Here is a 22,809-nt window from a genome sequence, read left to right on the forward strand (position 1 = left end):
AAGGTTGTGGACCCTCTAGAGGTCACGATTTTTATCAGATTTTGATGAAACTTAAAACATATCTTTATATCCCGAGATCTCAGTCCCTTTTGATATGTGCGCATTTCAGACCATAACTTTCTACTTTCTCGATTATTGCCCCTGATTATAAAAAAATCCCGTTTGTTTTTAGATTGTTCACTATCCATCTCTTGCAAAATGTGGGCGCATCCTGCCTGGCAGCCACTGGTTTTGTTTTGTACCTACTCAAAATGGCAACAAGATTTAACATTATTTTTTTTTTTGATTACGTGTATCACTAGGGTAGCCCTCATGAATATATAGTCCACAGGGGTCATTAAATAGGACATCTCGTAGACTCGTAACGTTATTTTTTTCACAACCACGACCTATTTGTCGGTTCATTATTATTTATGTAAGCCTTCTATGGCCCCATTTACCATAGCTTACTGAAATCAACTGATCGTCATTTCGAATTCTTTGCAAACTGCAATATTGTAAAATTTGAATATATATAAATGGAGGAATGTCAGTTTAAAACCATTCAGTCCTGTACGTGCACCATTATATAGACAAAAATGAAATGAGGTTTAACGTTCCACTGTTCTGCTCCGACTGGGCTATTGAATATTGGGCGTGGTAACCCACGATTTTGCGTGAGGAACAAGATCCCGTCCGGGCCTCCAAATCCAAAAACAATATTTATATGTGTGTGCGTGTCGGGGGGGGGGGGGGGGCGGTGCCGCCAGGTATTCAAATATTGCACTGTGTGGAACATGCTAGAGTCGATTTGTAGCATATCTGACCTACAGTATATGTTTGACACTGGTTGAGCATTATTATTATGATTATAATGTTGAAATCCGCATTGAAACCGCGTGTTTTTTTTGCCATTTGTTAGGGGGCACAAAAACCAAGGGGCCGCGAAAATTAAAAACCATGACGCAAAGTTCGTCATTGCATTCCTCTCACTTAGCCCCTGCCATTCGGAGAAGAACAGTAGGACGTTAAATTTCATCCCATTTCATTTTCTTTTGATGGTCCTCTTTTATTACTTAATTAAATGTAGGATAATGAATTTGAGTAAAATATAACATGGATTAAGCCGTCAAAAATTAAATATTGTCCGATAAATGCTAATGACGTTCAGCATCTTTTGTCGTACTATTCGATCTTTAGGCTTCGCGTTGCCTTCAGTTTCGTGACTAAAACCATAACTACAGTTCAGGTTCTTTTTCTATGTGTTTTTTATTGTATAAAAACTCTTAGCTTTAGTCACAAATCGTCCTGGTTTTCGAAATATTATATGGCTGATGTGACAGGCGATGTGAGTTCTGCCGAATGCTATCCCCACTCATAGGCGTAGGAGCTCAAAGTAATTCAGGGGGGGCATAAGAGAAAATTGCCCGAAATCAATACCGTTTTTTCGGGCATACATATCATAAGAGAGCTTCGGGCATATTTTCGGGCATTCAGTGGACAAGAAAAAGACGAGAAAATACTTTTCGGGCAGTGTGGATCTCATAGAAATAAGTTAGTTATATTTTTTCCCTAAACGTTAATAGAAAAGGTCGTCGAATTTTTCATTGCTCCTACGCCTATGTCCCCACTCCCTTTTATAGTGACCACACCTAAATGTGGTCAACAGACACATTGCATTCCTGACCAAAAAACGAAGATGGCATGTGACAAATGTATTTAGTTTAATTCAGGTAGATTGCTGTTGCTTCATGCCTTATTTTGCTTTACTATGAATCTAAAACAATTATTAGTCAAGGTCAAAATATTCTTACATAGTATGTATGTACTATCGGACTTTCAACCCTCAAATAGTATTCGAGATGTCAATATAAAGGTCATCTTATACTAGTACACGTATAGAGTAAACCAGCTAACGTTTTATCTATGTTATCAAAACCAACATATATATACCTGCACTGGTATAAAATGTCCTTTATATTGACATCTCGAATACTATCTGAGGGTTGAACGTTGGAAACCCAGATTCAAAATATAAGTGGTTTTAAACAAAACCGATCGATATAGACATACCGGTTGGAGACCCAGATTCAAAATATATTGTAGTTTTAAACAAACCGAATACATTCTTTGTCAGCAGGTAAGAGTATGTTATATATATTGGATTAATATGTTATCATATGTTGTAATGTAAGGCTTATATAACTCTCCACAACAAAGTAGGGAGCTAGTGGGTGGCCGAATGGTTTAAGGTGTAAGTGTTTGATCATAAGGTCTGTCATTGAGTCAAGTGACATGGTTTCGATTCCCAACTTGTTCGTGACATGGGGTAGGATCGAATGTCCGACCTCCAGGATTTTCAAGCTAGTTATTGTAATGACCTAGTTTGCGTTCTCTCGTTTGTGTCCCTCTCTCTCTCTCTCTCTCTCTCTCTCTCCCTCCCTCTCATCGCTCTCTCCATATCAAAGTTCAAAGTTCTATTGTCAGTGGCGCAGGACGGAAGGCCTGGTACGAAAGAAAACCCACTGAGTCGGAAAACCGTGTAAAAAGCCTTGACAGTTGGAATTCTATGAATAGGAAAATAGTGCCATCCTGGCAAATTTTCCCCACAGCTTACATCATAACGCATCCCCTGCTTCATTAGTTTGTTGATGCAAAACAGTAGAACTTTAAACCCTATTTTCTTTGAGCGATATCCCGTGACATTGGGTTTGATAAAAACTTTTCGGCAAAACGCTTTCATAACTAAAATGATATCAAGAGTAAATAAATTCTCTAACAAATTCAGTTTGTAATAATATGCCAAATCGAGACATCATAAGGAGATTTGGCCAATACCGTAGCCCCAAAGATATGGACCATTTTACCCCGGAGAGTCACCAAAACTACATAATGTTATAACTATGATTTATATTCAGCGTGAAAGAGATCATCGAGGAAACACATTGTATTTTGGTATCTTGTATCCAGAACAATGACAGAGTCAGATATCAGGTAAAAGTATTAATCACGCAATGAACATCATCTACACGAACATTCTATCTCAACTAGAAGCCGAGTTATTGTCTTTCAAAATGAGTGACATAACATTTAACCACGCCCGCTCTCTTCGAATGGCGGGGAACAACAGGTATTATTTGGCCATGAACACACGGTTAACGATGTGGACATAACCCTGCTGTTGGTGATATCTTGGTGATATCGCAGATAAGTTGTCTCATTTTTACTATCTTAGCGCATAGGAAACCGGAGTACCCGGAGTAAACCCAGGGTTTGAGAAGGTGCCCCTATCTCCAAGCCACAGTCAGCTAGAGCTAGCAGCACGACACTACAGACCACTAGGCCATTCCAACCCCCGGACATGACCTTTACAACCAACTATATTGATACCAATGAAGCTAAGGTTCAGTGAGTAAGATGCTGTATCGCTAACCAGAAGGTGTTAGCCGAGATACTTCCTCTGGATTTCCCTGCATAGTTTCTCATTTTGTCCGTACTTCAGGGCCTGCAAAAAACCGAGTCCCTTGGCGTCCATGTAAAATAATTTTTAACAATTGGAATTGTCAATAAGTTCCCTCCTACGACGCCAGTCCTCATTAGTTCCTTTGGTGCATAAACGTAAGGCGTTAAACCCCATTTCATTTGATTTCATTTAGTAGAAAAACACTTTTCTATATTTCAGTGACTGTGTTCCATCCAAAACACCATTAAATCAGAGTTATTACTATGGTAAAACTGATACACCAATATCAACCAAAACAATAAAACAATGTCTAGTTGAAGCAGCTAATGGAAAACCAGAACATATTATTTACCGTATACCTGAATATAAAGATTCAATTACATTGAAAGCATTATTGGAACAGGTAACACGATTATGGACGGCTGCCTAACCTCATGGGGTTTCTCACATGTTAGTTCCAAAATGACATAATTTCTATGGAGTCGACGTTCCACCCCATTTTACACCCCCCCTCAATTACAAAGGTACAATTAAAATAAAATGGGGTTTAGCGTCTTACGTTTCTGTACCGACCGGTCTAATAAAACAGCCATGGGCATAAAATGGCAATATTGTGCCCCAACAGCGGCGCTACGACCTATCTTTTGAAGGTGCTGCACGGAGATTCAATTTTCGTATCATCTGAACTCACTTTGCTTTTCCATGACACCCAAGGACGCAGACTGGAAAATCCCAAGAAACTTGTCGGCCAACACCGGAATCGAACCTAGGTCACCAATACCATCGTGGGTGGGCCAACCACATTCTCACAGAAATGGCAAAACATTAATTAAGCTATATAATATTTCGTGGTTCGTGTTGCAGTTTGGACTGGGATCCATTTTGGCTCGGATGGTTATACTTTTTTTTCGTCGCTTCGTGGCACTTGAGCGTATAACATAGAAAATTACATCAAGCTGATCGAGGCTAATATTATGCCTAAAGACTACTACTTTCATAATCATGTATAAGCGAGATAATCAAATTCAGGGGTAAATAACTCGTCTGAGGCTCCTTCTGTATCAGTATTCTGTATGCTGTATCAGCATGTGCTTCACGGAACAATATTTTATTCAAAAATTGAAAGGGATTGCGAAACAGATATCGTCTATATTACCCCTCTCCTACATGAACACAGCATAGACGATGCAAAGTGTTAAAATCCCAAAAATCAATGTTAAACATATATTATGCAAGAGCTAAATCTGCCAATTGCAGGTCTTTCTTTAGACATTAATTAACTTATCCAGACCATAATCAACCCTCGATGGCATCGCTAGAGACAGTGATATTTACTGGATTAGAACCCGGCCTGATGCTTCTGATAAAATAAAAAATGGATAATCGAGACTATGTTTTTTTTTATCGTATCCCCTGCAATAATAATGATTGAGGCTAGGCCCAAAATTCAATCGCTAAATACTCGGTTCAGGGTGGATCAATTTGATTGAAATTTTCATCAAATTCCCTTTACATTATCTAGTTTTTTACTATTATAGTGAAAACTACCAGCTCTTTATCTAATCATCCATAATGTATCTTTAATAGTTTATCAGATATATTGCTAAGAAAGTGTTATAATAGTTTGTTAGTAATGTTGCTAGGAAGAAAAATATTATAATAGTTTGTCAGAAACGTTGCCAAGGAAGTTAGTTTTAATTCAGTGGTACTTGCTTAAACTTTTTATGTTTTAGAGTGAACGATTTTCCAGATCATTATTGCATCATGGTGTTAGTCAAGGAGATGTCGTTATGGTACTTGGTGTTTCTACTTGTGATTATTTTGTCATGTTCCATGGTACTGTTGGTATTGGGGCACAGTTCTTCTCTGTAAGAATTATATATAACAAATAAGTAACACACAATTATATTTTGTAAACATTTTGCTTGGGAAGAATTTAACCAAATGTGAATGTCTGTCAAAAGGTGCGGATCCACACTTCAAGATCCCTAATTGCGAACGCGCCCTGACAAGACTTTAATCCTCATGTTTTAAAAAGTTAGTTTTATTATAATTACTCGGTTGTACGTGACAAGGAGTAGGGTCGTCTGTCCAACCTCGTGGATTTTCTCCGGGTCCTCCGGTTTCCTCCCACTGCTAAAGACACCTATGCGCAAGCGAATTATTGAAATAAAATTAAACCATATGTTAGTCCCGAAATGACCCAGTTTGTGTCGAGTGGACGTTCAACCCCATCTCTCTCTCTCTCTCTCTCTCTCTCTCTCTTTATTATAATTACTACATAGAATAGAGAAATTAACAGGGTACATAACCATTGTACTATACAAGTTGGTGAAATTCCAGGTAGAATAATTTAATAGAAACGAAATGAAATAAAATGGGGTTTAACGCCTTATTGTTCTGTTCCTAAACTGGGTTAACGAGAACGGACATGCGCCTTACAATGTGCTATGAGATGAATTTTGCTCGGACAGCGGCACTATGAACTACTCTTATATTGAATCCAACTGCCAAGGGATATTTTACGTGCACGCCAGTGTGTACACGGGATATAGGTTTTCCGTCCCACCCAAACGACTAGACAGCTGGCCTTGGCAGGCCCCCTGTCCTGCACCGCTGACAATGGGAAACCGCGTCGGAAAATCCCGATGAACTTTCTCGGTCAATGCACTTACCCACTTAACCACCGTGGTCCCCTAGGTTAATAGGGGATTAATAGACAGTGAATGTATTATCTATAGTCCAGGTAATATTTGAGGTAGAATCTGGATTTAGCAGCAAATTCTCATTGACTGGACTGTAGGGTATAGGACCCGCAAAACTTAGACCCTCCACCGCCTGTCCATATGTCGTTTTTTTAGCTTCCTGTGGCTTGTCTACAAAATCCATCATTCTTTACATCAGAAAATTAAATATTCTTGTTTCACTGTCCACTGAATCTGCCATTAAATAAAATGTGACAGGTATCGATGCTCTTTATTTTGCTACCCATTGAATGTTTCATTTCTAGTGGCTGGGCAATTCTAGAATGCTTATGCTTCACTCGTCAATATTTCTATATTTCAGCCATTTTTATTTGAACCACCAGAGAAAAACACCATTGAATTGATCAACTTGGTATGGAACTTTTCAATTTTGTAACAATCAATGCTTTTTATAATGATCTGTATACAGTTTCAAATCTCATAAGGAGATCTTACCTTATCATTCGTTGTATTAGAGGAAAAATTGACCTTCAGTCTGTGTTTGAAATAGTCTATGCAGAGAGAGTGATGGGGTTTAACGTCCACTCGACACAAACTAGGTCATTTCGGGACTAACACATTATTCAATTTTATTTCAATAATTCGCTTGCGCGTAGGGGTATTTAGCAGTTGGAGGTCAACGGAGGACCCGGAGAAAACCCAGGAGGTTGGACAGGCGACCATTCTCCTTGTCACTAACAACTGGGGATTCGAAACATGCCAGTTGACCCAATGACATACCTTATGAAACAGCACGCACCTGCTAACCATTCGGCCATCCACCATTCGGACTAACATATGGTTCAATTTTATTTCAATAATATGCTTGCGTGTAGAGATCTTTAGCAGTGGAATGAAACCAGAGGACTGGGGGGAAAACCCACGTACAAACGGAGAATCGGTACCACGCCACTTCACCCAATGACAGACCTTATGACTATGTTTAAAAATCAAAAATTGTTTATATTTTTTGAAAAATTAAACATTGTTTATATTTTTTTTTAAAATTTTAAATTATTTATATATTTTTTTAAAATTAAAACTTGTTTATATATATTATTTTTAAATTAAAATTTGTTTATATTATTATTTTTTTTTATTGAAAAAAAAAGGTTATATTTTTAAGAAATTGTTTATATTTTTAAAAAATTGTTTATATTTTTAAGAAATTGCTTATATTATAAAAAAAATTTGTTTATATTTAAAAGAAAATGTTTATAATAATAATAATAATAAAAATTTAAAAATTGTTTATATACTATTCAAAAAAAGTAGGGGATATTTGATTTTGGGGGCATAATACTAAAATATGCAAATGACTACGAAAAAAGTCACTATAGAACCTAACAGAAGAAACATTTCCAGTTACATGTGACGCCCAAACGCACCAATAGCTACCGCATGGAATGCAGGTGATGCTTGGGATCATCATGGGTGTCCAACCCAAGATTTGCACGACTCTGACTTTGAATGTTACAGTCATTGTGGCATTGAATTCCAGGGTGGAAACATCAGTTTAATTGTTTTAGTGACCAGAAAACAAATTTTGATATGCGTCGGCTTACCCAAAATGAAAGGTTACGTGCCCTTGGCATGCTACAGATCGGCACAACACAGGCGGTTGTGGCGCGGACGATGAATGTTTCTCAGTCTGTCATAAGCAGGCTATGGTCCAGATACCGTGATACACAATCTGTACAGGACAGACCACGCACAGGTCGACCAAGGGCGACAACTCAAGCCCAGGATCGATTTATCCGTACCTTGGCCTTGAGAAATCGTGTCATCACAGCAAATCAGATCAGCGCTCGTCTTCAAACAGACACTGGTGTGAGAGTGAGTGGCCAGACGATTCGGAATCGACTGCATAGGGTCCACCTTCGCGCCCGACGTCCTCGCGTGATCCCTTGTTTGAGAGATCATCACATTCAGGCAAGACGTCGTTGGTGTTGGGATCGTCAACACTGGGATAATCGACGCTGGAGCAATGTGATGTTTTCAGATGAGTCAAGGTTCACTGTTGATTTTTTGGACAGACGTAGGAGGGTGTGGCGTCGTCGAAACGAGCGCTTCCAAGACGTTAACGTCATCAGACATGATCGATTTGGGGGTGGTTCTGTTATGGTGTGGGGAGGCATCACTGTTGCTGGAAGAACGGCTTTACATGTTGTTGCAGGGCGTGTTACAGGCCAGTACTACCGGGACAACATCTTGGCAGTCCATGTTGTGCCGTTCGCACGACGTCATGGCCGCCGTTTCATCTTCCAGGATGACAACGCAAGATGTCACAGGGCCAGGATCGTTACAGGTTACCTCCAACAACAGAACATCACCACATTACCTTGGCCAGCACTGAGTCCCGACCTCTCCCCCATCGAGCATGTCTGGGACATGCTTGGACAGAGGTTACGTCAACGTCAACAACGTCCTGCCAATGTCCAAGAACTTGCTGCTGCGTTGCAACAGGAATGGGACAATCTGGACCAAAATGACCTTAGACGTCTCATTAGGAGTATGCCACGTCGGATCAATGCTTGTTTGGCAAACAGAGGAGGATTTACCCGTTACTGACTTGGTTGTGATGCTGTGGTAACTTTGCTGTTTGACCCCGGGTATCATTTTACCCTTATAATGGTCAGTCTGTGCCTTACTTAGTCTAACGATCATTTGGAATAAATCGATGAATGTGAACTTCATTTCATTTTGTCATTTGTTTCTTCGTCAGTTTCATTAGGTGACTTTAATAACACTTAAAAATCAAATATCCCCTACTTTTTTTTGAATAGTATATTTTTGAAAAATTAAAAACTGTTTTTATTTTTTTTGAAATTAAAGATTGTTATATTTTTAAAAAATTATTTGTTGTTTTATTATAGGTACGACCAAGTATTATAATAATTGGTTATGAAGTCGCATTCCTAACAGGTTGTATCCGCGATTATACTACAAGGTGATTATTATCCTTGCTGATCAGTTTCCAATAGTCTTTATTTATGGGTTCTATATTAATGGATTTATCTTGAAGTTTTATATCTATAGCACAAATCTTTTTATGTGGACGGTAAAATGTGTTCTATAGCTTACAGATTGTTTGGTCCCACGTTTGGACTTGGGGTAAATCCTAAAAAATAGAACGAACCTTAAGATTTGTCTTACGAACTGACAAGCACTTTTTTCTAAATAGCTGACGTCGAACCTAAAATTCATGCAGTTTCTTTGCTGACCATGGCTAAGATTTGATACATAAGGACAAGACGACAAAGATTTAAATTTCTTTTGATGCGAATTAAAGGAGCTAAACCTGCTGGGGTCTAGGTAAAAAAAAATTGATTGGGCAGAAGACGGCTTGTTTACTGATTTTTTAATATTTAACTTGTTTTGTCGACAGTTGAACAGAAAATCTGTTATTTCTCATTACTGGTTTTAGAAATCAACATAAATATTATTCAACGAAATCGACCATTTCATTTTTCTTCTTCACTTTCAGCTCCTCTGATATCAAATTTAAAACAATCCATTACACACCAGAAAAGATAACTGAACCGCAATTAAATAGGTGAGTACATAATTACTGTGGTATTAAAAATAATTTACTTCTTATAGCTGGTCCCCAAATTATTTCACATTATTAGATGACTTACTAGTGTCTAAATTCTGTTTCGCTGCCTACAAACTCACCAAATAAGGCCGTGACTAACCATGAGGTCCCTGTTTGATCCTAGTAATAGTCAGCGGTCCTGTGTTCACGTTGGCCTTCACGTAAAGAACCAATGGCAGTTGGAACGCACTGAAACGAAGGCCGAAAAGCTGTTGCCCGGGCAAATTCCATGCTGTATGCCCGTCTTCATTAACCTGCTTGGTGCAGAAAGTGGGACGTTAAACGTCATTTGATTTGATTTGTCGTTGTCTTTATGTTTTTGTTTCTGGTTTTGTAGCTTTATATATATGATTTTATTTCTTTTCTTTTGTGTGGTTAAACATAATTTAAAAGGGTTACAAATTATCGAACATTTATTTTCCGTCAGAAGAAAACTGAAAACGAATTATACAACATAATTACAAACCAGTTAATAAGGAATATTGACAAATAGTTGGATAATTATATTGAATAGCCAGAATGGTTGCAGTAGTATAGACCCGTCCAGTTAAAAATTCAGTACAGAGACTGGATTTGTCTACGGCTAGGTCCGATCTCTTGACTCCGTAAATGCAACATGTACTGGAAGTAGTGCACACTTTTGGGAGTCTAACGGGGAAGTTTGGGAAGAGCGGGTTAGGGCTATTAGACTTCCCCACTCTCCACACAAGTCTCGCTATCCAGCATGCGCAGTTCGTATTTCCGACCACTTAACCCTGTAATTTTACGCGAAAGATTTCCCTGTAATATTTGTAAATACATTGTTACTTTGCAATTGTGACCCCATTTCTATTTAAATATGGTAATAGTATTAAATATATTATCATTTATTTGCTTTACATCGTATTGTTGATCATTGTCCATCAACACCAAGAATCTTGGTGGCGTAGTCAAATGAGCCGTTAGCAGAGATAGTTTGGACTGCAAGGGAAGACAACTCTGTTTGGGAGATTGAGACTTCCCAAGCATCACATCCAGTATAATGTATGTATTCTAAAAGTAACAACATTTAAACAATCAGCTAGAAAACAAGATTTTCGTAACTGTAATGTAATTATTGTTTTTCAGTGATGAACTTTATACGTATGAACAGTTTTTAAACTCTGGAGACGTCTTGAAAACAGGAGACCAATTGGCATCGGCAGCAAGATGTGTAGTATATACGGACACCGCATATTTACAGTGCACTTCAGTAAGTAAAAAAAGAATCTATTCTTTATAGCCAAGGAAACAAATAGATTCGGTGTACTTCAGTAAGTAAAATAAATTAACCCGTTCAAACAAATACATTATACATTTTCAGAGCATGTGCTACCCACAGATTAGTTCACGAGTCGATAAGATCAAAACCAGTGGCTGATTCGATGCAACAGACAGTGTATGCATACTCCTCCTATAGCACGCGTCCAAAGTTTTAGTTGAATTTTAATAACCAGTTTCAAGATAGTTTCTTTTTGACACGCTAAACCATGTAAAATAGTCTGGTTCCCTGATACCGCCACGTCATTTATTTATTTGTATTTAGGGAACAACAGGAAAATTCAAAGTCGTTTTGTTAAGTCATCGGACATTGATCAATTCAGCAATATTTGGGGAGAACAGGAAAAATCCAAACAGAAAGGTAAGCTTTGTAGATTAAGAAGTGTAAGGAATTAAATACTCTCGGTCGAAAATTCTGGGATATTTTGCAGATATTACTGCGGTGAGGGGTCGGTGAATATGGGTCGGGTGCGTTATCTTGCTGTCTTTCTATAAACGTTTGTTCCTCAGCAATACCACGCTGTCGTATTACTAGATAATATGTATTGTGATCTAAACAGTTTAAAGGACATTGGTTTAACATAGAGATCTTTTCTACGGCTGATGCGTAACAGAGATTTGAAGAATCAGGAAGTGATGCAAATAAAGGCAAACAGTTATTGTTACTGACTAAAGAAGACTTTCAGCTCACTGATAATTGATTTGAAGACGAAGAATTGTTACATGAGGTTGGGAGAGGCTAGCTGTTCGAAACAATCTATTTATAAAATAATTGACTGTTATGGGATCTTAAAAACGGGAGAAAAGTAGAAAAGTCCGGGCATTACCTAGTTTGATTCTACTTACATTCTACCCGTTGACTTGCATTTGCATCACTTCCCAAATCTTCAAATCTTCGTTATGGACCAATGCAACAACGATCACTATGTTAAAACTATATTTGGTATTTGTTTAACCATTTCTACCACATGGATAATAACGATTTTCTGTAGTACACCATGTCTTTGGCCAATCTCATTTGGGGTTTATTTTGGCTACGACATCAATTCGACTGTTAAACTTTAAGTGGGATTTGTTTTGGCTATGACATCAATACGACAGTTTTTGAGCCAACACTTTAAGTAGAAGACATCGTGATATAGTGGATCAACATAGGTTCTTTTAATCCTACAGAGGGTGGTCTTCGCATTTTGCTGTAGACAACTTGACGACATTACATTACTACTGGATAGTCTAACTCCCATATGTAACTGGAGACATGGTGTTGTGGGTGTGGTCATGCCGTCCACCAGTTTAACAGATCCACTATCATTATTAAAATTTATACAAGATGAAAAGTAAGTGGTTTTTAAATGACTAGTCTTTTTTAATCGTGAGATATAATACCAACAAAATATAATTGCGATTATTTTGTCAATAGGGAATAAAACTCACACACGACTGTTCCTAGTTCTGTACTTTCAAGTTTACAAACCTGTTTCCCATTTGTTGCCGTTTCGCGAGTAGTAGTATATCCGTTCCTTTAACAATTTGGGGGAACAGAGTTAGCTGCCTTTGGTAAAGTTGAATAGGGTTATTCCCCTTGAAGGCGTGGCTGTTACGGCGGAAGTATATCGATCACGTATGATGAACGGGTGGCGATTATGTCTTACCATTTCACTAATAGTTCTAAGCACAGCATTTTCAGCCAAAAGGCAAAATCCACGTTTCGTTTAAAAGATTCTGAAGTTAAATAATTATCCACGGTTTTATGTTTTGGGGAATACTGACATCGTGAATTTTGTTAATATCTCCTGATTATACTTTCAGAATTGAAACACTTCAAGGATTCCCGTATTTCGTCACCCCACTGATAGGTCACCCAGCTTCAAGTGACTATGATGTTTCTTCGTGGAAATCCGGTAAGGGTTTTTCTGAAATTGTCCTTTTCAAAAACATCTGCCCAAAAACAAAATTTATATATATATGCAAGATTCTACACTCAGGTAAAAGTATATAGAAATATGAAGTTTTAAGAAAGATGAAACTAATTTCAAGGTAATCAGAAATGGGGTGTAGTCCCGAAATGCCATAGTTTGGGTTGAATTGGTTTTAAACCCCATCTCTCTTTAAATAAAGCCTTCGGGGATTTGTAAATTGAAGAACAGTATATGCATGTAACGCCACTATGTGTAAAATTTATGTATAGTTTATGGTTATCTTGTGTATATCTTTTTACCGTTCTTCGTTTTGTAATTTAAGGTATTTTAGTAGCCCAGATCATCAGTAAAGAATTCAGACAATGGTTTGCGAAAAACAAGCCAGATTATACAGTATGTTCATTATCAACCATTAACCGTTGCTTATTACAGCTACCTCACTAGAAAATCTGATACCACGTCTCATTTGACGAGTTAATTTGTGTTGTGATTTTGCAATATCGGATAAACATAATACTCATTAAAGTTAGCTTTCTTCTTGGGGTGGGGACTGGGGAGTCATTGTATCTGATTTTGCTAGAAGCCGATTGATTGAGAATGCACCGTCAAAATAAAAATATCTAATATTGTAGGTTACATAATTTCATGGCAAATCTATAACTAATAAGTGTATTTATTTCTTTAGATAGTATACGGTGGTACCGAATGTTTAGGTGGAACTCAAACTTCTCCGATCTATTCAACTAAACAACAATTCATAGAAACCGTTGGGTATCCCTTTGCTCATATAGAGGTAAAATATTCTACTTTAATATCAATACGTTCATTGTTAAAAATGTATCTAGACTTATGCTAGATTCATTTTACGATGTACTATCCGTCCCCACTTCTGGTAAAGTTCACATCCATTTAATTACTAATGTACCCGCGAATATTTACATTCTGTTTTATTTTAGCTAAAACTGATAGGGGATGATAGCTCTATAGTACCCATAAATACCGTAGGTGAAATCTGTTTAAAAGGATGGTCGGTGGCAAATGGTTATTTAATGGATAACGGAAAAGTTGTTACCGTTTGTGATAAGGCCGGATGGGTCCACATGGGGTAAATATTTAAATATTTTTAAGTTTTCACAAAACTGAAAGTGACATTTATGGTAAGGGTAGGTGACCTTTGTGTGGAATTTGTCACCACAAGGGTTCCACAAGATATTGGACATAGACAGAATGACAAAAGTTCGACTAAATAAATCTCATCAATATTTAGAGTATGTGGTGTTTGTTTTTACCACACGAGTTCCACAAGATATTGGACAAAGAAAAAAATTCAATTATTTCCCAAATGTCTTCTCAGGACCCCGTATCTCCCTGTGTGATACAACCCCCCCCCCCACCGTGGTGCTTTTTACCACAAGAGTTCCACAAGCCAAACGCTTTCTTGTCGTACATAGCTGGCTATATTTAGGAGATCTGTGGAACTAAGATAAGGGTCTAATGTTATTAATTGTGAATTAATGCCATCACGAAAGCATTTCATCTTCAATGAAACTATCTTTCATTAGTAATTATTATCCCTGCAGTTTGGCCAATTATAGCCCCCAACCCCACCCCCACCATCACCTCAGCGTTATAGTTTCTGCTAACATTTTCATCTACATTCATAAAGGAGTGCCCAGGTCTTATTAAATATTCATGTTTTTGAAGCGGAAGGGAATTCGAGGCTTTAACAGTGAAGTCAGTGGGTAGATGACTGACTAGTCTTATGTTTAATGACGCACGTAACAAGGGGGATTGTGTTTGAATAGATGGCCAAGAGGAGTAACATGTAGCCGGTCTAGTCCTTTTTAAAAAAGGTTTAGCATCTCAGGGACGGATGATGAACTCACCTTTGTTCTTAAAGGAAAGGAGGAGTGATCCGTCCCAGGTCAACTCTTTTACATACACATGCAACATTTGAGAGCTTCATATAGTTTTATATTTACAGAGATTTGGGCAAAATGGATGAAACGGGTCACGTAACGTACATAGGAAGGAAGTCAGACTGTATACGATATAAAAATAAAGGTGACGTAGTCTATCCAGGTGAAATAGAAAATACTGTCAAGACACATCCTAAAGTAAAAGATGCCGTGGTAATTTATTATTATTTTATTTTTGGACACAGCTCGTCCAATTGTGAATATGAATGTCAACATGGACAGTTTATTCTAAGTATTTATATTGATATTTGAAATGAAATGAAATGGGGTTCAATATCACACTTTTCATCTCCAATGAGTACGTGCTATGCGGGAAATATTGCCCGAACAGCGTCGTTTACTGCAAATGGGTCATTTATGTGTACAACAACATGTCCCTCCCGAATAACTATAAGCTATATCTTGCGATAACCTGTTGTGATATGATGTTGTTATTACTATTAGTATGTTGTTATTATAGATAGTGGGTGTACCACATGATATTATTGTTATAGGTAGTGGATGTACTACATTATATCATTATTATAGGTAGTGGGTGTACCGCAGGGGCGTGATGGCCCCGAAGGGGCCCGGGCTGGTAGGGGGGTCTGGTTACTAATCGTTGTGTAAGTATGATTTTTCGCGTGCGCACTCTCAATTTTTTGAGGGGATTCCGCGTGAAAATTAGAGCTCTCAGGGGGCCCGCTTATACGGGTGGACTTATTGTTTAATGGGGGCCTGGGAGGACACCGTCCTCCTAAACTCCCTGCCAGCACGCCCCTGCTCCGGATTCCCACAATTCAAAAGAGCCCTGCGCCTATGAGAATTAATTGAATAGAAATGTTAATTATAATAAATGGACGTTAAACCCAACTCCCCCGTGGGCCTATCTATATATTGAGTTTGCAATACTTTATTTAAAGTACATGTATTTTTTAAGAATATTAGAACCACGTGTATTCTTTATGAATGTTATCCATATCGTTTTACTTTTTTCATTATTTGGTGCATGGTTTGAAAATTCCGCGTGAAAATTAGAGCTCTCAGGGGGGCCCGCTTATACGGGTGGACTTATTGTTTAATGGGGGCCTGGGAGGACACCGTCCTCCTAAACTCCCTGCCAGCACGCCCCTGGTGTACCGAGAGAGAGAAATGGGGTTTAACGTCCACTCGACACGAACTAGGTCATTTCGGGACTAACACATGGCTCAATTTTATTTCACGTACAACCGGGGAATCGAAACCCCGCCAGTTGACTCAATGACAGATCGTATGATACAACGCGCGCGTGCTAACCATTCAACCATCCAACCCCCAAATGGGTGTACCACGTGATATTATTGTTATAGGTAGTGGGTGTAACACATGATACTATTATTGTTATTAATATTATAGATAGCATGTGTACCACGTGATATTTTTGTTATAGGTAGTAAGTGTACCATGTGATATTATTGTTATAGGTAGTGGGTGTACCACATGATGTTATTGTTATAGGTAGTTGGGTGTACCACATGATATCATTGTTAAAGGTAGTGGTTGTGCCACGCGATATTATTTTTATTGTAGATAGTAGGTGTACCACATGACACCATTGTTATTGGTGGTGGGTGTACCACATGATATTGTTATTATAGGTAGTGGGTGTAACACATGATATTGTTATTATAGGTAGCGGGTGTATCACATGATATTGTTATTATAGGTAGTGGGTGTACCACATGATATTGTTATTATAGGTAGCGGGTGTAACACATGATATTGTTATTATAGGTACTGGGTGCACCACATGATATTGTTATTATAGGTAGCGGGTGTAACACATGATATTGTTATTATAGGTAGTGGGTGTACCACATGATATTAAAGGAGATGATATTTGTCTGTGTGTGGTGTAAGTAAAATTTATTGATTGAAAATATCAACAAATACCTGATGCATTCAGAAAATAACATGATATGATTAGTTCTTTAGAACAATATATAGAATTTACTGTTATCCTATAGTTAGAATTTGTTCTATATCCTTGTTTTAACACGTAGACTATCGTACATATTATTTTTTCAGTTTGAAAGATGGTGATTCGTTGGATGAGGAAGGTCTAGAAACATTTTGTAAAAAAAAGGTACTTTACAGTAACTCTTTTATATTAACTTAAATGAAATGAAATGAAATGGGGTTTAACATCCTACTGTTCTGCTCCGAACTGGGCTAATGAAGACGAGCATACGCCATACAGTGTGCTATGAGGGAAATTGTGCCCGGGCAGCGGCACTACAGTCTACTCTTATATCGAATTCCAATTGTCAAGAGATCTTTTACGTGCAGGCCAATGCGTACGTGTACACCTTGGTGTTTCGTTTTCGTCCCATCCGAACAACTAGACATCTGTCCTTGTCAGGCCCTCTGTCCTGCACCCCTGACAACAAAGGGGAACCACGCCGGAATATCTGGATAAACTTTCTCGGCCAATGCAGGGATCGAACATCCGACCTCCAGGCTAGCGAGCCAGCGTCTGACCCACTTAGCCACCGTGACCCTCATATATACCAACTTGAAGTATCAATAATGTTATTGATTTATAAACTCAACCACACCCAGTCTTTGCATGGAGTTGAAACATAATATAATATGGGCATGTATAAATTTACTGAACCTTACAAACCTTTATATATCTCAAATACGGTGTTCGAAAACACTAGTTTAATTTCTGAATTGACAGGCTACCAAAATAAAAGTTTTTAATTGTTTAAAGCGAGATGAACTGTAAGAATTTCTAAATTTTTAATTGTACTTATTCTTTAAAGGACAATGTTGGTGCCAGTCATTATCACATATGTGATAGAGCTGGTTAAACACATTCCAAATATAATTTTATCTCAGAGATCATTGCTACGGTAGCTGAGTAATACAGTTTTTCTGTATAGGAAGTGACGAACGCCAAAGGAAAACACGAGTCGCCTCTCTATATAACTGACTGATGTGACGAATGATAACGGATATACGGGCGAATTTCTGCTCACTAAAAATTCCTTCGGAGACCTAAAGTTGTTATATGGGACTGTAAGAGGATACCTGACGATTCAATAAAGTAATTGAATGTAGATAAGAGAACACGAGAAAAATAGAAATAGTCCATACATTTCCTTGTTTATATTCATTCTATACCTTATGAAAACATGGTAATGCACGGACTTTTTCTGTTTTTCTTTCGTGTTCACTTATCAGTTATCTAGTGACAGTCAATTCTTTTTATGAATTGTCAGGTATCCTCTCACAGTCTCACACAACAACTTTTGGTCTTCAAAGGAATTATTAGTGAGCAGAAATTGCCCGTATATCCGTTATCATTCGTCACATCAGTCCGTTATATAGAGAGGCGACTCGTGTTTTCCTTTGGCGTTCGTCACTTCCGATTTAGAAAAACTGTATTACTCAGCTATCGTAGCAATGATCTCTGACATAAAATTATATTTGGAATGTGTTTAACCAGCTCTATCACATATGTGATAATGACAGGCACCAATATTGTCCTTTAATATTAAGGTAGACACGGCGGCTAAGTATTGGGATATTCCGGCTTGGTTTCTCCTTGTCAGTGGTGCAGGAAGGGGGGTCTGACAATGACAGCTGTCGAAATTCAATATAAGAGTAGGCCGTGGCTCAGCCGTTCCGGCAAAATTTCCTTTGTAGTACACTGTATAGCGTATGCCCGTGTTCATTAGCCGAGCAGAGCCGTAGGACGAACCCATTCAAGGGCAGCGTCCCTTTTTTGGGACGACCCTACAAATCAAAATTAAAACAAAGAAAATCAAGATATTATTAAAGTAACAGTATTAGTATAATACATAAAGAGCCTAATTGACATTGACTAGAAAAAAAGTCACATGGAGTTACCTCCCTTTCCAAGATGGCGTCCGTAATGACACAGCCTGCAAAATGCGAAAGTCAAAAAGGTCAAAGGTCAGTAATCCTTTTACAGTATATATTTCGGGAAAATTTTACGATCATATAAAAGGTTATGTGTTCTAGATTCTCAAATATGACTTTGTGCAAGAATAATCAAAATAGATTACTTTTAGTGAGCTGAAAAAACTCCGTCCCATTTTTGGGACGCTGCCCATTAAAGGGCATGTTTTTCACATTTGCCATTTTGTACATGCTAAGTTCCGAATAGTGAAATTTTTCAATTTTACAGCACAGATAGTGTTTTGTATAATTTACATGAATTTTTATAGGTTACTGAGTGTAAATGTGCGGAAGCGTATAGGGGTCATGCACAATTTTGTAGAAGGTCTCGAGATCCTGCGATCCTGTGATACTTTCTCGAAATCCCGTGATCACCTGGTAATTTTCTCGAGATCTCAGTTCTCGAAATCCCCTGATAATTTTCCTGAGATACCGGTACTGACATCCTGTGTATCTTTAATGTGTAAAGCTTTGAATTACAGACTTGCTTGTTAAATTTTTTCAATTTAATGTGTGGGTGACGTTTAATTGAAAATGTTATATTCTGCATGGTTTTCGGACCATATTTTGTTTTAGAATAAAGCTAGACAAAGAGTTTATTGTCTTGTGGCACAAATGCTTCGGAGCAGATTTTAAATAAAAAATCTTGAAAAACTCTGGGCTCTAACGCGTTCACAAGGTTTACCGGAAAATAGGAATAACGCCATAACAAAACTTCAGGGAGCGCTGCAAATCAATAAGGTTCATTGTTCCGCCGAAAATAAATAGGGTTCCTCTGCTTGTGACACTAATGATTCAAAAGAAATTTGAACGATAGTCACGCAAAGTGTGGAGATACACCCACGCAGCATCTATGCATCAACAGCAGATTATTCGAAAGGAAAACTTGGTTGTTTAATAAATTGTATAAGGATCTAGCATTCATCAAGAAATCTAATCTCTATCGTGTTCGCCTGCTTGTTATCTCTCTGGGACAGAAATCTTATATTGCTGAAAATGAACAGGGGTCATCCTTGTCGCGAAACACTGAATATCGAAAATCCGTTAAAACACAAAATTTGAAACAAAACCGTTAAAAACTGTAGGCTTTTCCGAGCTATTAAGGTTTTCGGGAAAGTGTGTGTACGTGTGTGTGTGTGTGGGTGGGGGGGGGGGGTAAACAACAGGTTGTGGGGCGCTGAGAATACGTTAAAACTACGCACACACATGAAATTACCCGAGATCTCGAGAAAATTAACACAGGATGGCAAGATCCCGAGAACATTAACTCCAATTCTCGAGATCGTTAACGCAGGATGGGAGATTCTCGAGAAATTTATTAGGGGATTTCGAGAACATTAAATTGAGATCTCGAGAAAGTATCACAGGATCGCAGGATCTCGAGGCCTTCTACAAAATTTTGCATGACCCGTATACGCTTCCGTATAAATGAAACCTTGGATCAGATATTGGATGATGAGGAAGACCTAAAATGGTGCCGATATTTTTATTCAACCCCCAGAATAAATAAGTAGGAGAATATGTCTGAATAAACCAGAAGAATTTTCCGTCACCTGTAATTTTTTAACGCCGGTTAAAGCGATTTAGTAAAATATACAGCAAAATGGGACTTTAGCCTACATGGGATTTTACATTATTTAACGTTTGATATTTTATACAAATATAATTAGAAATGAAATAAATTACCTGATCTAAATAAAAACTAGTTGTTTCTTTGTTAAACCGTCATTATAATTTCCACTGCATTGTTTATATTTTTATTAAAACATGTACCCTCTTGTGGGCAGCGTCCCATTTTTGGGACAGCCTTTGAAATGACCAAAATTAACAGATTTTTAAAATTTAACCGATTTTAAACTACCAAAACTTCAATTTCGTGACATTTTAAACATCATATTAAAAAATCAAACAAATTTGATATCTCGCCCAAGATTGGGTTAAACCCCAATTCATTTCATTTCATTTTCTTTATTATCAAAATATTAAAGAATTAGTACGATTAAAAGCTCATTTAACTGCAATTATATTCGGAAAGAAGCGATTTCTGTCTGTTATTTATGAATGTCACCCGCCCAGTAAATAGTCCTCACAAATCACTTTATAGTCAACATTTTATAGGTGCGGGTACAGCCGAAGCACCTACAGCCATTCGACTAGCGATTAGTAATCAGCTAGTATTGATCACCGACGATTTATCTTGGAATACCGTACGGTTGAATACATTATTATCCCCAATACCGATAAGGCACCAACTCCCTAACTAGGAAACCTCATGTCCGAGCGGTTGATATGCACGTAAAAGAACTCTTGATAGTTGGACGACGAAGAGTAGGCGGTAAATTATACTGACTGATTAGTGGAAGTTATATTTAGACTTATATAATATTTGGGTGACGATTGTCTCCGAGCAAATTTTGTTGATAGGAAATACTTTATGTGTCCAATATCTTGTGGAACTCCTTTAGTAAAAGCATGACAGAATACAATCTTATAGGATAAACTTTTAGTGTTCTAGGAAAATAAATAGAAAATGTTTCATAAAAGTCCCAACTTTTCCAACCTCCCCAAACCATGACTTGTCTATGTGTGGCTGAAAAATTATCGCTGTTGTGCCCTGACCTTGAAGGGGAAAAAATCCACGACTGAATGTAGTCTTGAAGGTAAAAATATCCATGTATATATCGACTGGACTAATCTTGTAATGTTATGTTTTATAGCTATACAGTAGAGATGTGCCAGATTATTACTTTATAAGTGGACTGGACTAATCGTTTAATATTATGTTTTATAGCTATACAGTAGAGATGTACCAAATTATTATTTTATTATGGAATCATTTCCTGTTGTAGGTATTAGAAATAAGGTGGGTTACATCGTTTATAGATTTTATACCATTCAAGTTAAAATAACCGATAAGCTCTAACTAATTTATCAATATTAATATCTATATGAACATACTATAATGTTTAATATTATTTTTTTTATCACCAGGTTTCTAGAGCAGAATTGAAAAATATCGTTGTAAAGAAAATAGAAACCATGAAGAAAGAGAAATCTTAAATAAATACAGTATATGTGATGCAAAATATTATTTTATTTTTTTTAACTAATTTTAAAAATCATAGTTTTGTTATCTTTGAATGTATTGAACAGTAGGACGTTAAACTCCATTTCATTTCATTTTCATTTTTGAATGTATTGCTATAGTGTGTCTTTCTATATATTTTATTACTATTTAATTTTAGTCAAAATAGCAATTGACCAATGTCCGAATTGATATCTCGCTAATCTTTCAAGTCTTTTAACTGTTTGGGTTTATACTTAATGTAACGATATATATTACGTAGTTATAATTAACACGCGTTCTTGCTATGTCGATATCTTCTTCTGTATTTAAACATCTGTTTCCTATGTACAATTTAATATCTCTGATCAAATATTATATAATTATTTTTTTCCTAAGCTTGTATATATGTTCTATATTCTACTGTAACTTTAGTCTGGTGACCGACTCGCCCTAGCGATACCTATCTCGTTATTGTGACCGTTAGCCAGTTTTGGACACTCGTTTATTAAAAGTACAATTTTAACTATTTATCTGAGTTTTCGTCGTTAGTGTTGGAATAAGTTACAATCCCCAGAAACAGCACTTCGGCAGTATGTTTATATGTTAAACTTTGATAGATATTTACAAACCAAATCAACCATTTCAGCGTTGTGTACATCTTGTATTTGTAATTGAAATAAGAACAGTTTTGATTTGCTTGTTTTTCAAGCGTGGTTTGTACCTGTATTGTTGGTTCTGTCTATGTCTATGGGCAGTTTTCCCGTATAGTTTCTCAAAGAATATTGAGAAACTCATGTATTGAATAGAAGCGGA

The 22,809-nt window shown here is 37.3% G+C and overlaps 1 protein-coding gene across 2 annotated transcripts; it reads left to right on the forward strand.

Moving 5' to 3' along the window:
- The first annotated feature begins 1,965 nt into the window (after window positions 1-1,965).
- LOC126823659 (medium-chain acyl-CoA ligase ACSF2, mitochondrial) lies at window positions 1,966-22,065 on the forward strand. 2 transcript variants are annotated; one of them, XM_050552622.2, is made up of 19 exons: window positions 1,966-2,119; window positions 2,898-2,973; window positions 3,662-3,845; window positions 5,176-5,310; window positions 6,509-6,559; window positions 9,063-9,136; window positions 9,674-9,742; window positions 10,892-11,015; window positions 11,349-11,444; window positions 12,257-12,420; window positions 12,893-12,984; window positions 13,325-13,395; window positions 13,688-13,795; window positions 13,959-14,107; window positions 14,987-15,134; window positions 16,802-16,854; window positions 17,028-17,085; window positions 21,721-21,792; window positions 21,921-22,065. In XM_050552622.2, exons 2-19 carry the CDS (start codon window positions 2,954-2,956, stop codon window positions 21,987-21,989), a joined length of 1,737 nt encoding a protein of 578 aa, XP_050408579.1. In that variant the 5' UTR covers window positions 1,966-2,119; window positions 2,898-2,953; the 3' UTR covers window positions 21,990-22,065. The 2 variants fall into 2 exon arrangements, with proteins under 2 accessions (XP_050408579.1, XP_055957998.1); XM_056102023.1 differs by lacking the exons at window positions 21,721-21,792; window positions 21,921-22,065 and having other exon boundaries at window positions 17,028-17,160.
- Window positions 22,066-22,809: the final 744 nt, after the last annotated feature.

Source organism: Patella vulgata, chromosome 6 (genome assembly GCF_932274485.2).
Source record: "Patella vulgata chromosome 6, xgPatVulg1.2, whole genome shotgun sequence".
Classification (NCBI taxonomy): domain Eukaryota; kingdom Metazoa; phylum Mollusca; class Gastropoda; family Patellidae; genus Patella; species Patella vulgata.

What these genes read in the sequence shown, in the direction of transcription:
- LOC126823659 (XM_050552622.2), top strand. Translation starts at nt 2,954, where the DNA reads ATGACAGAGTCAGATATCAG. An exon ending in TGTTTCTTCGTGGAAATCCG is followed by an intron (nt 12,985 to 13,324) that starts GTAAGGGTTTTT and finishes TTGTAATTTAAG; the next exon opens with GTATTTTAGTAGCCCAGATC. An exon ending in GATATTTGTCTGTGTGTGGT is followed by an intron (nt 16,855 to 17,027) that starts GTAAGTAAAATT and finishes TTATTTTTTCAG; the next exon opens with TTTGAAAGATGGTGATTCGT.